Source organism: Colossoma macropomum, unplaced genomic scaffold (genome assembly GCF_904425465.1).
Source record: "Colossoma macropomum unplaced genomic scaffold, Colossoma_macropomum, whole genome shotgun sequence".
In the NCBI taxonomy this organism is placed as follows: Eukaryota; Metazoa; Chordata; class Actinopteri; order Characiformes; family Serrasalmidae; genus Colossoma; species Colossoma macropomum.
This window is the reverse complement of record NW_023495514.1, coordinates 307,373-322,576: the sequence shown is the minus strand read 5'-3', so window position 1 is coordinate 322,576 and position 15,204 is coordinate 307,373. Positions and strand designations below refer to the sequence as shown.

The 15,204-nt window shown below is 37.7% G+C and overlaps 1 protein-coding gene across 1 annotated transcript in view; it reads right to left on the bottom strand.

The window, feature by feature from the left end:
- Positions 1-994: 994 nt before the first annotated feature.
- The window catches only part of moxd1 (monooxygenase, DBH-like 1), a 37,264-nt gene continuing 23,054 nt past the window's right edge, over positions 995-15,204 (bottom strand). Inside the window, 6 exon segments of the mRNA XM_036562737.1 lie at positions 995-1,582; positions 2,842-2,901; positions 2,903-3,011; positions 8,900-9,042; positions 10,463-10,522; positions 12,694-12,885. Coding sequence (XP_036418630.1) covers positions 1,424-1,582; positions 2,842-2,901; positions 2,903-3,011; positions 8,900-9,042; positions 10,463-10,522; positions 12,694-12,885 — 723 coding nt within the window. The 3' untranslated portion in view covers positions 995-1,423.

Sequence of the window (15,204 nt, the reverse complement as noted above, 5' to 3'; positions counted from 1 at the left end):
GTTTCAGTAAATCCTTCAGCAAATACTTCAACTTGAAGCCTCACTCTGAACACTGGAGGAGGCTTTATTACAGTACGCTTCACTTTACTTAGAGCGGACAAATACGGCTTATGAGCTCTTATAATTTGTTATGATCAGTACTTATAATGTATTATGTTAACAATTCATAATGCATAATAAAAATGGCTATAACATATAATGCATTTTTATAAATATTTATAGCTATGTTTATAATGTCTTATGAATGCATTATAACATGTTATGAATGTGTTTATAGATGCTTACAAAGGTGACATTCATAGAAAGTGTTGAATCCTACAGGTACCTCTCTGCAATATGGGTTTTGAAAAATACATTCCAGGCCAAATTATTCTTTCATCAAACTATTGCAAAACAATGTCTTAGGCATCAGGCAGCATATTCATAACTATTTCAACTTTTTGGATTTAGCTTTTAGAGGCATTAAGCTCTTCAGACATCTGGTTCCCCTCATCACCACTGTTGTGAACAGTTCTCCTTCTGCAAGTTTCTCTAGAATCGGGCATTTCACATGAAATCACTCTGAATGACTTGGTTTACATCTTACCAACTGAATTATGCAGAAATATGGAAAAGTCAGCAGTAAAGTCCCCTTTAAGACTAACTGAGAGTATCTGACATTTGTTACTGTACCTCTGGTTGTTTGAATTCTTTACAGTGGCTTTCAACATGCGCCTCCAAATTTATTAGATCATAAATAACAACCTTGTGTTTTTTTTACTTTGTTTGTTAGACACATGATGAGTGCAGAGTACACTGCTCAAGGATGATCATGCGGGCCCAAACATTTCTCACTAGAAAATTTTAGATGGTGTTTTTAATAATATAGGAAACTAGACCACTTTTACCTCTTCAGTAACCCTTCCACTGAGGGAAAGTTTTCTCCTGCAATTCATGCCAGAGTGAGAAGTCGCTAAAAACAGCGAACTATCATCTGTGAATGTATTCAGGGTTAGCTGTGAAACTAATATAGTCAAATCCCAAATGGTGCTGTGGCTAAGTACACTTACGCTCTCTACTTACTTCATTCAGGATGGAGTACAAGAATGAAAAAGCTCTGTTGAGATACAGCTGCAGTCTTTGTGAGCTTCCAGCGACATGGAGGCATTAGTGATAAATCAAACGATGCTTTGTAGTGCAATTGAAACATAGAAATGGCTCTTTGTTAAAAAGGGAGGAGTGCAACTAGGGTGACTCATATGGCGTCTTGTTAAATTTGGGTGAATCAGTCAGTGTGTTCGCGCACATAGTGACAAAGTTTACTCTGGAGAATTGAATTTGCTTCTGAAGAAGTGTCAAAAAGTGAAGAGAGTGTTGCAGAGTTTATGCTGGGAGGAAGAACAGATCTTTGTTGAGCTTTGGGTAAGAGTGGTATGCGTGGAAGTTAGAGCTGTGAGTTAAACTGCAGTAGTACCATAAGAGCTGTGATGAGGATATAAGAGATTGTACAATGCCACTGACATTCAGAGCCATTCATGCATGTGGCAACAGCAGGAGGTCGCACTGATTTGGGTTTCGGTGGAGACACAATCATGCCTTGAATCTGAAAAGAGGCAAAATTTTACGTTAGTTCTCAAAATCATAAAAACAACATAACAATTTACTTTCATGCTTACTTTACGTTTGTTTTTATCATGGTCCAATGTACTGTCATATAATTAAACAAGTAAAGCCTTATGTGGCACAACCCTTAAAGGTTTAGCTCTATCATTAAAAATTGTGGGTTCAAATCCTGGCAATGGACAACCAAAAAAAGTATGTAATTATTGCCAATACTTTCATTGATCTTGATAAAACAATGAATTCAATATTGTCCGGGATTATTGGCCAACCAATATACAGTTATATGCTAAAGTTTGAATACCCCTGCTCAAATTGTCATGGTTTGTTGATGTTCTAAGTGAAAATAAATACACATCTTCTATAGAGAACATACTATTATTTGTCATTTTTCTGAAATTTTTAAAAACAAAACATATAAAAAATGCACCATAACTTTTGCACAAGCCACTTTTTATGTTTCATTGTTTTTTCAAATAGGTTAAATATAGCACATAAACAGTAACTGCTAATAAAAATGAACAAAATATGTTCCCTAAAGACAATGTCTTAACTTATTGTAATGAAACCAAACCAGTCAGACACTCTCAGTAAAAAACAAGAAATGAGGCCTTAGTGTTTGGGGCTTTGGCAAAACTCGAATGAACAGGCTGTGGTCAAATCCAGAGAGATCCAAATACAAAGAAAGACAAACATAACAAAACCAGGCGACCACATCCAAAGGGCAAAATCAAAAAGACAAAGTCAAAGAATCCAAGGCTGGTCAAAAACACAGAAGGGCAATCAGAAAAACCGCTTAGTAGTTCTCACAAGAAAAAGCAACACCTCGCAAAGAAACTAACAAGCTTTATGCTAACTCTAGCTAGACACATGACCAGAAGAACAGGTGAACCAGATTAGTATTCAGGTGAGAGTGAATGATGATTGGAGCATTGTGGAGGGTTAGCAGGCATGTGATTCCCCAGAGGATTCTGGAAGATGGAGTTCATGGACGCTTCAGAGCCAGAGGGATGCATGATGCTTATTTTCACAGAAAATCAACAAAACCTTTAATTTGACCAGGGGTGCCCAAACCTTTGTAAAAGAGTATCTATTGGAGACTGTATCTGATGGAGACTGTATCTATTGGAGGTTGGAGATACCTACAAAATAAGTCTACAACAAAGGAACTTGTTGATACAGAAAGGTAGAGCTCGACATGATGTAAACCATATGGCCCACCTGTCCTGCTTGTCTACTCACCGCCCACTCGTCCAGGCCTATCTTGGAGCAGCGCACATTCATAGGGAGATTCAGCACGACTTTCATTGAAGGCCTTTGCTCTCTTCTTGGTCCATCGGAACTTGTCCATGGCTTCAGTGAAAGAGAGATTGCTGTATCTCTTTGGACTCTTTATAACAAAAGGCCAGGTCCTGCACATAGAAATGTCAATTTACGTTGGGCCAAATATGGAAAATATGGCTACCAAGCAAATATTGTAGATGTAATAAATCTGCAGGTTAGTCTAAAAAGGACACAAATGGATTCAATTTTATTTCAATTAAGCAAACAATTGTACTTCTACTCTTGCGTCCAATCACTCTGTAATTCAAATACATGGGTGAAAGTTTGGATTTAGTGCCTTAAATTCATTACGTTCACTGGCGGAAGAGAATTCAAAGTGATCTTACTTCTGGTTGAGCTCCTGTTGAGTATGACTGTATAAACACTGAGGAAATAGTGGGATTTTTGGGATACACTACAGTTCAAATGTTTAGAACCACTTTTTACACTAACAATTTAGTAACAGCTTAGGGGTGATTTCAAGAGAACATTTAGATTGATTTATTTCGCCAATAGTCAACATTAAATTTAATGATGTTGAATGAAATCAGTTGTCCCAATTCCTACTCATTCTCTCTATTCCTCCTGCTTCTTTACTCTCCTCGATTCCTCTGTGTTTTTCCAGGGTAGAAGAGGAACAGTAGGAAGGGAGGAGGACAAGAGCAGTTGCAAAAGTTTCTGGATGCAGCCACAGTGTCCTGTTCCTGGCTCCGCCCTCCCCTGCCTCCTCCCATGTATCCCCGCCTTATTATTAGTTTTTCCACCTATGTGTAGTTTGTTAGCTTCCTTTCCCAGGTGGTTTCTATTCTTGTCTTTGGCATGAGTAGCTGTTATGCTTCAATTTGTCTTTGCCTGGCTTCATTTGCTACATGTTTTGTTTTCAGTGTTTATTTTAGCCTTTAATTTCTTTCTTTGGAAGTCTAGAAAAATATACCTGCAGATTTATTTGACAAACTGAAAATAAGCCTCTTGAAAAGAATGGAAGCTGTAAATAAAGAGTGGACAAACTAAATACTGAACTTTTTTGAATGATACTTAGTTGTTGAGGCTTCTGTGTAATTTTTGGTTAAATTTATGTTTTCTATTTTTGTCCTGATACTGAAAATTAAATGATAATCTCTGACTTTTGCACAGTTTTAAATACTTTTAAAAACAATGATTCCAGACTTTTTCAACCATCTGAAACTGATCCTGTGTGGGGTTGCCTTGTCTAAGTCTTGAAAATACCCCTCTTTCCTACAAAACAGCTCGAGCAGCAGGAGGCAAAGTAAACACACACACTGGTGGGGCCCATCAGATGGTTCCCATTTCATAGTCCACCCCCACCAACATGCAAACAAACACACCTCACACCCATCCAATGCACACACATGCTCCCTCACACGCAAACAAGCACACATGCTAAGGCATATAATCAAAAATGCATGCTTGTTAACATAGTTTCCAAGATACCCCCCTGGTTACTCTCTTTCCCTCTCTCTCACTTCACTGAACTTGCGGATACGCTGATTTATTCTGCTTGTTGTTGTGATTACAGAGTAACTGAGTAGAAGGATGACTTTCTTCACAAAATATACTTGAGAAGAAGTAACAAGGTGCTTGAAATGATCTTCAAATGCAGCAGTTTGTCTCTGCAGACAAAGATCACAACTGCCCAGACCATGGTCTTCTCTGTGGTTCCTTATGGACTTATATACTGATGCCTTTGAATTTCGGTGTTGGTGAAGTCTTTTGAGAGTACCTTGAATGGCAAAGAAACAAACAAATGGATCCTTGATCTAAAATCAAGCCCCACCCCTCACTCAAAGTCCTGATAATCAAAGTGAATATTACTTTGGACATATTCTGAGAGGAAGCAGGTCCTTGGAAAAGACTATTGTGCTTGAAGGTAAAAGAGGAAGAGGATGACCAACTACAGTATGGGTGGATTCAATCAGAGAAATCATGAATAAGCCATTCAGAAGCCTGAAGACCTAAACACAAGACAGGATATTCAGGAGAAATGATCCATCTGGTCACCAGGAGTTGGAAACTAGTTGATGGCATGTAAATAACAATAGAATAAACTATATTTCAATTTGAAAACATATTCAGAAAAGTACAAATGGCAAAACTGCACTGAAGTACCTGTAACAGAGTCAATGTAACTAGTTGCTACTCATCTCTGCTTCCATTGCATAGAATGATACTTTATTATCAGGGTTGGGTAGTAATGGAGGTTACACTTTATTTGGAATAGTCCACTGTAGATGCTTTGCAGATGCTCAGTCCATTTTCCACTGACTTTCTATTAAATTACTATTAAATATGTATTAAATGCAACTGAATTTGAGGTTGTGTGTGAAAGATTCTGTTCAATTTGTCCTTAACCATAAACCTAACCCTAACCCTAATCTGAAGGCCAAACCTCAAGGCAAAAATATTAGTAGATAATCTATAGGGGACCATTTAAGTACAGTTACATAATGAGAATAAAAAGATTCCATTACATTTACAGAAAAAGACAGTTATGAGTAATCATTTTCACATGTATAACTTCATTCTTCAATAGTTTTCGAACAGTGGGTACATACATTTTAAACTGTGCAAATTCACATTATTGGTAACTATGACTCAACTCTCACTTAGTTTCAGTGGAAAATTAATGTCTTTTAAAACTCTTAGGACACATTGACATCTGTGGACCCCCAAAACCACTGAAAGCTAAGAAACCATCTTTAAATAACATTGCAAATGGCAATCGTTGAAGTCAAAGCACAACACATCAGTATGAAACCTTATGAACCACTGCATATTAACCACAAATGGTGGGCAGTTAAAAGTTTTATTGATTGTTAATGAGGGGTCTTTTGACATTGGTATTCAACAAGGCATGAACCCCTTACCAAGCCATAGGCTTGCTGGCATGCCCAAAGTTTTATACACTACTATAACCTAGGAAAAGCTCCATCAGTTTGCACTGAAGTCCCTGTAGATACTGAGTCATAAGCCTTCGTATGTAATAAGCCTGGAATGTTAAGTTGCCTATAGTCATTCAGCTGCATAAAATAGTACAGTTTTCCTGTTTGCCTTGTAAAGTAAAATTAATTTATTACAAACATTTTTCTCTTGACTTTATGTAATTATTTTACTTTAAAAAGATTGTATTACTTTATTGTAGTGATTCTCTGGATTAGGTTATAAATTACATTCTTAGACAAGTAATCAGTAATCAGTACTGGAATCCATCTTCAAAGTTACCCTGACAGCCCTGTTTATCATAATGAGTATGGGCTGGACTGGGCGGATGCAGTCTTGTGGCTTCACTGTTCACGTCTGCTTTTGTGCTCTCGATGTTTATTAGCAGCAGACACGAGTAGACTTTACACGACTAGACCAGATGTGTGTCAGGCACTTGGACAAACAGTTTGTCCTCTCTTTCTAGACAGTGATGAAGAAGCCTTGCAAGCAATAGCTTTTGTGCTGGTACAAACTGGAAAATGCTGATAACAAGCTCTGTAATGTGTTGTGGTTGTTCATCATACTAGTTCATAATGTTATTCACAAAGTAACTCAGCAGCTTCATTAACCCCATAAAATCCCAGGCTTTTTACATACTAAGGCTTATAATTCAGTAACTAGAGGGACTTCAATGCCAACTAGTTGGGCTATTCTTAGGTTATAGAAGTATGTAATTAGACTTTAGGCCTGCCAACAGGCCCTGGCTTTTGTTAGGGGTTAATCTGCCACTCACATAGAGTTAACAGTAATAAAAGTGAAGTTTACTTTTCTAGTGGTACAAACAAACTGCAAAGTTTCATAATGGAACTGACCCTACAACTGACACACTCCAAATTACAATACTTGCAAACTGGAACTGCAATGCAAAGTATCCAGCACTGCATTAGATCCTAATTAGTATGGGCTTGAAGGTTGTTGTAGTTCTGCCAAAAGGCAGCATTGACAATGAAAGACTCCAGATACTTACTGTCTCTTCTTTTTTAGTACTTCCCAAACTATGTGCAGGTCTGTTAGAGTTGTACATGTTTTATGAATGTGTTTTTAGCATCTGATTGGCATAGAAAATGTACATTCTAAAAACTAAACTTTTACAAATTGTATGCTTTACATACTGTTTGGCAATTTATTCAGTGTTTAGTGCAGCCACTTTTTGTCTATATTGCAGATTTATTACATTTTGGACACTTGCATTCAGTTTTTCAAAGAAAGCTGGAGGGATATTTTTCCATGCTTCTTGTAAACACTTCAAAAGTTCAGTTTGACAAGTTGATTACTTATTTATGTATTTATTTTTTGCTTGACACAATCTAAGTAATCCCAATTACAACTTTATTCCACACTCTGTTTCTCTGTTCCAGTGCACATGTTCTTTTCTGTCTATTCCCTTTTCTCAGTAACGGCTTCTTGATAGCCACACATCCTTTAAGACTCACTCACAGCATTGAGTTGTGGATTTTGTGGAATTTTTCTGAAACAAGTGTGGAGCTTGATCTTCTCTTCTTTCTCAAAGATGAAAGCTTGAAGTACTGTTTATCTGATGGGGACAGTTTTGGTGGTCTACCAGGTGTTGCACAGTTGTTAGGAGTCCAATTTTCTCTGTATCTTGTATCTAAGGTCTTGTTGAAGGGGAACATAGTGTCTATTGAGGGTTTTCTATCAACCTATTTTATTATTTTTTTAGGAGATACACATTTAAGAAAGATGTTCCTTAAATGGTTCTTTAGTAAAGAAAATTGTTCTGTTTAGAACCAATAACACTCAAAGAACTGTTTACATGATTAAAGGGTTCTTTGCATTGTGAAAAGGTTCTTCAGATTGATGGAGAATGCTGTAGATGGTTCTTTGTAGAATCTTTTTGAAAATGGCTTTATATAGCACAAAAAAGTGTTCTGTTGTTACAAGCTTGATATCATAACAATAGCAGAGCCTTTTTCAACAAGGTTCTATACAGAACCATCTACAGCACTCTGCAATCTGAAGAACACTTTCACAATGCAAAGAAATCTTTAATCATGCAAATTGTTCTTTAAGTATTCACGGTTCTATATAAAACCATTTTTGTCACTAAATAACCCTTGAAGAACCATCTTTTTAGAAGTGTAGGAGAAAATACAAGAGGAAAATAAGTTACTTCAGTTTCCAAATTTCAGAAAATGGTGAAAGCTGCACAGAAATTGGAACTCCTAACAACCATGCAAGACATGGTAGATCACCAAAACTGTTCCCATCATATAAACAGCACTTAAAGAGGAAATGTTGCAAATGAAACAAAAGAACTGGTGTTTTCAGAAGAATAAAATCATTGTAAAGTCATTAAATATATTTTGGATTACTTGGATTATGAGAGGCAGAAAATGCAACAAACGTTTAAGACTGAACTTTGGCGGTGTGGAAAAAATATCTCTGCAGATTTATTTGAGAAACTGAAAGGAAGTCTCCTGAAAGGAATAGAAGGTGTATAAAAAGGCAAAGAGTGGAAAACAAAGCAGGGAAAATGAGTATTTTATTTAGCAGTATAATGTAGTAGTTGTATAACGGTAATATATTAAGTTGTTGAGACTTCTGTGTAATATTCATGACAAAACCTTGTTTCTCTATTTTTGTAGGTTGTTTTTTCTTTTCTGCAGTTGTGTTTTAGAATGTGTGAAAATTCCAGAGTGGACAAATAGAAATTACCCATAATTACCTGGAAAATGTCTTTTACATGAACTTCCTTTAAAAGTTAACAGTGCCATTTTCTTTTCCTGTAAAATTACCATTTTGGAGATACAGTGTTTTGTTCCAACAATATTTTTCTACTTTTATTTCTGATGTTGAAAAATTAATACCCTGTACTTAATTGCCAGTACTTTGACTGGACAGTAAATAAATGAAGGGTTGTCTTTGCCTTTTGCCCAGTACTCTAGATGTTTAAAAAAAGAGGATGCTGTAAGTTAGTATATCATTAATGTAGGCAGTAGAGAAGGGTTGTACTTACGTAAGAGGGCTCTGGATTTGTTTAACTCCAATGAATTTGAGCTGGCCAGTGATTTCTGGAAGGCTCTCGCACCTGGCAAGGTTAATTCTTGGGTAGTACAGTAGGTAAGATAAGCACATCTCATCTCTTGTACTCAAGCCGCCCTGCAGTAGACACATCACCTGAGATTACTTAACCACATAACAACTCTTAAGTACATAATACTCTGGGTATGGGGAGAGACTTAAACCTCTATTCCTTCTTAACAGCAAACTCAATTCCAAAAGGTTTGCACAGTAAGTACAATGCAAATAAAAAATTTAAATGAAAATCATCTGCATGTGTTACAACAGTGTGACTTCTGATGATATCTGGTGTGCTCCTACTGGTACTGAGTATACACACACACACACACACACACACACACACACACACACACATAATATAATATATAATATATATAATATAATATATATATGCAAAAAACAATAAAGTTAATTAGCTGAAACATTAATTATGTTGTGCATATTTCATTTATTGCTGGACTCTTCTTTTAATCTATTTTAACTAAACCAGCTAGGGCTACAAATGTATCACATTACATTTCCAGCTTGATGGAGCTAATCAATAATCACTAAACAGCAAATTTCTCTCTGATGTGGTTGCACAACATGCATTAACAACAGAGTCTGAACGCTGATCTGGGATCAGGTTTCCTCTCAGCCAGCTGTACGGCGCGAGCTGCATCCTATGTCAGAATCAGCCTCCTGCACTGAGTATCTTTGTGAATACAGGCCCAGTGTTTTGGCCGTGCTGTTTATGAGTGGTGGAGCGTCTCCAGAGGGAAAGTCGCTCAGAGTCTACGCTCTGTTTCTCTGCACTGCAGCTCGTTTTGATGTGCCTGTATTAGCCGGTGCCAGTGGCCTGATCCATCTGCTGTTTGCAGACGTGCTGTTCAGCCAAGAACCAGCAGGCTTTAGCACACAGGTCTGAACCCCCCTCAGTCTAACCTCCTTGGCCGCCTGACTCAGGTTAATGCAAGCTTGTAGCTCCATTAGAATGTATTACATTATAATCCGCCACATTCTGCAAACTCATTCTAGCTCACTAGCAACTTAATGCACTAAATCTTTTTTGGTTATTCTCATCACATAGCACTCAAGTCTAGAATAAGGCAAAGTTTCATATGAATCAGAAAACAGAACAGTTCTTTATGCATGCTTATGAAATATTGCACAATGTAATTCACCTCATTTCAATGCTGATGATACAGTACGAACTGGGATTTCAGCCAATTAGCCACTGATTAGCTTGATGACATTTTGCAATTTGTACTTAATTTTCATCATTGACTCCACTCATCGCAGATAATTGTATGAATTTCTGTTCTGTTTTTGCTCACAGGCATGGCTGATTACCAAAAGGAAAGAAAAATGACTGGGAGAGAGAGAGAGAGAGAGAGAGAGAGAGAGAGAGAGAGAAACGCTTTTTGAGCTCTTCAGATATGAGAAATCATTGGACTACAAATCAGAGCTGATCTAATTTAATTCACGGCCAAACACAACACAAGCCAAACCATCTTACCCAAGTCATGTTTCGCCTGTCTTTGGTGTTATATATGCATTCAGTGATTAGGGAGTCCCCCTGGAAACAGAACAAAATCGTCTAAGCATACAAACACATATGCAGAACAAGACATTTATCCAATTCCTCTAGAGTTGTATGTTAAGGTTTGGACACCCCTGGAAAATTGAAATATAGTATAATAACTACAGTATGTGCACACATTTGAACATGTCTCAGATCTCAATGAACTCATTAGGCCTCAATAGACTCATTAGGACTGGTCATGCAGGTCAAACAATTGCCAGCTGATGACATTTTCAGAGAGTAATACATTCTCTGACTCTTCAAACCTTGTGCTAACATTCAGCAACCATGGACTTCTCTGGGCAGATGGCTAAGGATCTGAAAATGAAGCTAATTGATGCCTATAAAACAAGGAAAGGCTATAAAAAGATTTCAAAGTGCTTCCATCTTGCAATTTCCACTATCCAAAATATTATAAAGACAGAACTATGAAAGTTCTAGCAAGTCATCTGGACAACAAAGGCAACTATCAGATAGAACTAATCATATACTGACCAGAAAGGCAAAGCAAACCCCCCACATGACAGCAAAGGACCTACAGAAAGGTTTAGCCAACACAGGAGTGGTGTTGCACTGCTCTACTGTGTGCCATTGATTGCAGAAACATGATCTGCAAGAAAGAGTCATCAGAAGGAAGACCTACCTGTTTGCAAAATGTTTAGATAAGCCAGGGGCTTTTTCGAAACAAGTGCTGTAGACTGATGAAGTAAAAACACTCTTTGGCCAAATCATGTTTAGAGGGGAAAAGGAGCAGCATTTGATGAAAAGAACACCTTGTCAACTGTCGAATGATTTACTTCTGTTTACTAGGGCATTATTAATTGCTTGCTAATATCAATGGGGATGGATCTATGATGCTTTGGAGTTGTGTAAGAGCCTGTAGCACAGGAAACATTGCACATGTATATGTTATATAGACATTTCATGAATGCTTCCAGTTGAAACATTACAACTTATATTTATTTCATTTGTCAGCTAACAGTTAATGACTGATTGATTTTATTAACCCATTAAAAGGCCAAAAGGGCCCAGCTAAGAATAGATCAGCTAGTTTGCACTGAACTCCCTCTAGTTACTGAATATTAAGCCTTAGAATGTAATAAGGATGGGAATTTTAAGGGGTTTATGCATCATGTAAATACATTTATGCCCTATTTCTAAGCTTGCAAATGATATGCTTCTGTTTACTAGGGCATTATTAATTGCCTGCTAACATTTTAATTAATGGTTAAGAAGAAAACCTTAAAGTAAAAAAAAATGCAGACACTTTGCAGACTCTACAGTGGGGGTGATAGGAACCAGGGGTCATGATGTTTACAACGCAAAAATAGTCCATTTATTTACTATACAAAATGACCAGTTATCCTACATGTGTCTTCTGAGTTTTTTTTATGCAATAATGACTGAAAAAATATTGAAAAATCTGAACATATGCTTTTCTCAGGGGCTGCCATAAATAAGTGTAAAAATACATTTCAGGCCAAAGCATTATCTCAAAACTACCTTTAAACAATATTGCAGACATCAGGCAATGGATTTGTAACCATTTCATGTATTACCTTTATTTGAGATTGGAGCTTGGGCAGGCATAAAATTCTTTGGACATCTGGTTTCTATCACCACCACAGTGAACAAAAGTTGGTAAGAATGGTGCATTTCACATCAAACCACTCTGAGTGACTTTTTTATATCTTAATAAATGAATTTTGCAGACATTTTGAAAATTGGGTGGAGGAAAATGCATTCTGATTTCCAATTCATGTTGATATGGACTGACTAAGAACTAAGCTGGTATATGTAGATCTAGAACTAGCCGACAGCTGTCTTATCACCACTCAAAACTCACTGTTTAAAACTCATGGTTTAAAACTCACTGGTGCTATGGCTAGGCTGTGGCAATGATCCACTTCATGCACTTTTTTGCCTGTTTACAGGCTGAGAATGCATGAAGAGAGAGTGTGAGGAGTATTGTGCAACTTTTACAAAGAGTGTTGTGACTAAGAATCCACTGACCATGCTTTTCAGTAGGTAAACCTGAGGCAAAGCAGGAGCATGTTGAAGTAGGTTAAACAGGGAAAACTAAGGCCAAGGCAGTAAGACACTGAATGTAAGAGGCAGAACGAAGGCAGATGCACTAATAAACTACAAGTGAGTAGGACACTAACGGGCAAAATCAGCCGCTCGGGGCTGAGAGGCTGGAACTCTTGAAAGTTGAAGTCGAACTGGTCATCTGAGGCCAGAGGAGGCAGTTCGACCTGCTCGCGAAAGTGTCTGGTCCTGATAGCCCTGCCCGCCAGGTGAGCGTGGAGAAGAACCGCAAACACCCACACACCACTGGGCATCTCACTGTCTAGAGACTGAGGGGAGGGAAAGAGAGAGAGCAGTGATTCAACTTTAATATCTTGCATGTCTACTAAATTAAATATAATGAAAAGCTCCTCTATCTTTCCATCCTATGAGCTCTAATCCTGATATGAAAAGATAACTGAAACTCAGTCATGAGCTTGAATAATTGGCTAGTTTTAATATGAATCCCAGAAAGGCAAAGCTTTTCAGAAGTGGTTTGCCATTAAGCCCCCTAAAAAGTGCTTTACCAGCAAAACCAGAGCTGTGACCCTTTTTTCTACTCCCAACTGGACTATAATTGGTAGAAATTGTTAAAATTCAGTTCAAATCTGTGAAGTAATAATGGGTAATCTGTTTTATAATAAAGTGTATGTTTTAATTTTGTAACGATTTAAAGGAATAGTTAGTGTACATCAATTTTCCCAGCAAAGACCTTTTTTGCTTTTTTCTTTTTGCAATAGAACAATGAGGCTAATGTAGCTAGCATGTAATGGAAGCTTATACTCAACAATTAGCATCGTGCAAATTCAAAAGGGTATACTGCAATTGGGAATTTTGCAACCCATATGTTCAAATGTACAGGGAGGGGGTGCCCTACAGGCAGTGGTAGGCTATACCACCATACAAACCACACAAATGCATGGACCCAAGAGATCAAGTGGCACCTGCTGACCACAAGTGGTTGGCTGCAAAAGTGAATAAACCATTCATTGTTTGACACCAAGAGATACCATAACACCATACAACCATAATATAACCATAATAAGAATAGGTCAACCAGTTTGCATTGAACTCCATGTAGTTACTGAATAACAAGACTTAGTATATAATATCGGGCTGACTGATAATAAAAGCCCACGCTTATCATTTTTCCGATGGTTGTATTCAGCATTTTAACCTGCCTCCTTGCCGAAACATAAGCATTCAAGTGATGAATAATCTTTAATGTACACTGTATGGACAAATGCATTGGGACACCTACACATTACACCCACAGGAGCTTATGTGACATCCCATTCTAAATCCGTAGCCATTCATGTGGACTTGCCCCCCCCATAACAACTTCCTGTCTTCTGAGAAGCTTTTTACAAGATTTTGGAGTGTGTCCGGGAATTTTTGCCCATTCATCCAGAAGAGCATTTATGAGGTCAGAGACAGATGTTGGACGAAAGGACTCAATCTTTGTTCTAGTTGTTCGATGGGGTTGAGGTCAGGGTTCTTTGTGGGCCAGTCAAGTTCTTCCACACGAAACTCATTTATATTACTTGCCTTTATGGACCGTGCTTTGTGCACTAGGGGCTCAGTCATGCTGGAACAGAGAAGGGCCGTCCCAAAAAACAAAGTTGAAAGCATACAATTGTCCAAAACGTCTTGGTCTGCTGAAGCATTAACATTCACCCTGAAAAACATCCCCATAGGATTATCCCTCCTCCACCAAACTTTACAGTTGGCACAATGCAGTCAGGCAGGTAACGTTCCCCTGGCATTCACCAAACCCTTAATAAATGTGATGTGTCAAGCAATCAACACAGGCTACCTGTCACAATATCCTGCCCATAGTGTTACTGGATTGGTCGAAGTCTGGACCATGTGCGAGCACATCTCTGTTGTGATGCACAAATTCACTGTGGCCAAACAACCATACGTCATTCCTGTAGCTCAAAAACTGCCCAAAACTGTGCATTTAAGCTATTTGGTGTTCTTGGCCTTGACATTATTCACAGTTACTTACTCTCTCCCATTTTCTATCACTATAACTATTTTCCAATCACTTGAACACTAATAATATGAGAGTTTTAGATGCTGTCTAAAACTCTTATATTATCAGTGTTCAAGCTCTCTGCAACTGCTTTACACCATATTCTCTATAGTATTCTCATTAGAATCAGCTGAACAGCTCTGCAGATAGTTAACAGGCTAACAGACTCCTCCAATAATTTTCAGGGACAGGAATTGCTAGTTATTTTAAGTTGAATTATTATCAGTTTAAGCTACATCTTAAATAATTGCCATACAATGTGAATAATCCGTAGCTTGGCTCTTAAATAATAACATAGGTAATACCACATGAGTGCTAGTAATGGTAATAGGGTAAAAAAGGCTATTTAGGAAGCAAATTGCAAGGGTTCTGCATTAGACATTGCTATTTGTCTCCACTTTTGTCTATTGTATAGCTGTATACCATGTGCATATGGCCAGAACATGTTCATGATTTTCTGGCTGCTGTTATCAGATTATCAGTGCAATGAAAGTTAAAGAAACAAAAACCATAGGAAAACAAATAGTAAAAAAATTATTCATTTGCCAGACAATTTTGGGGGCAGGCCTTG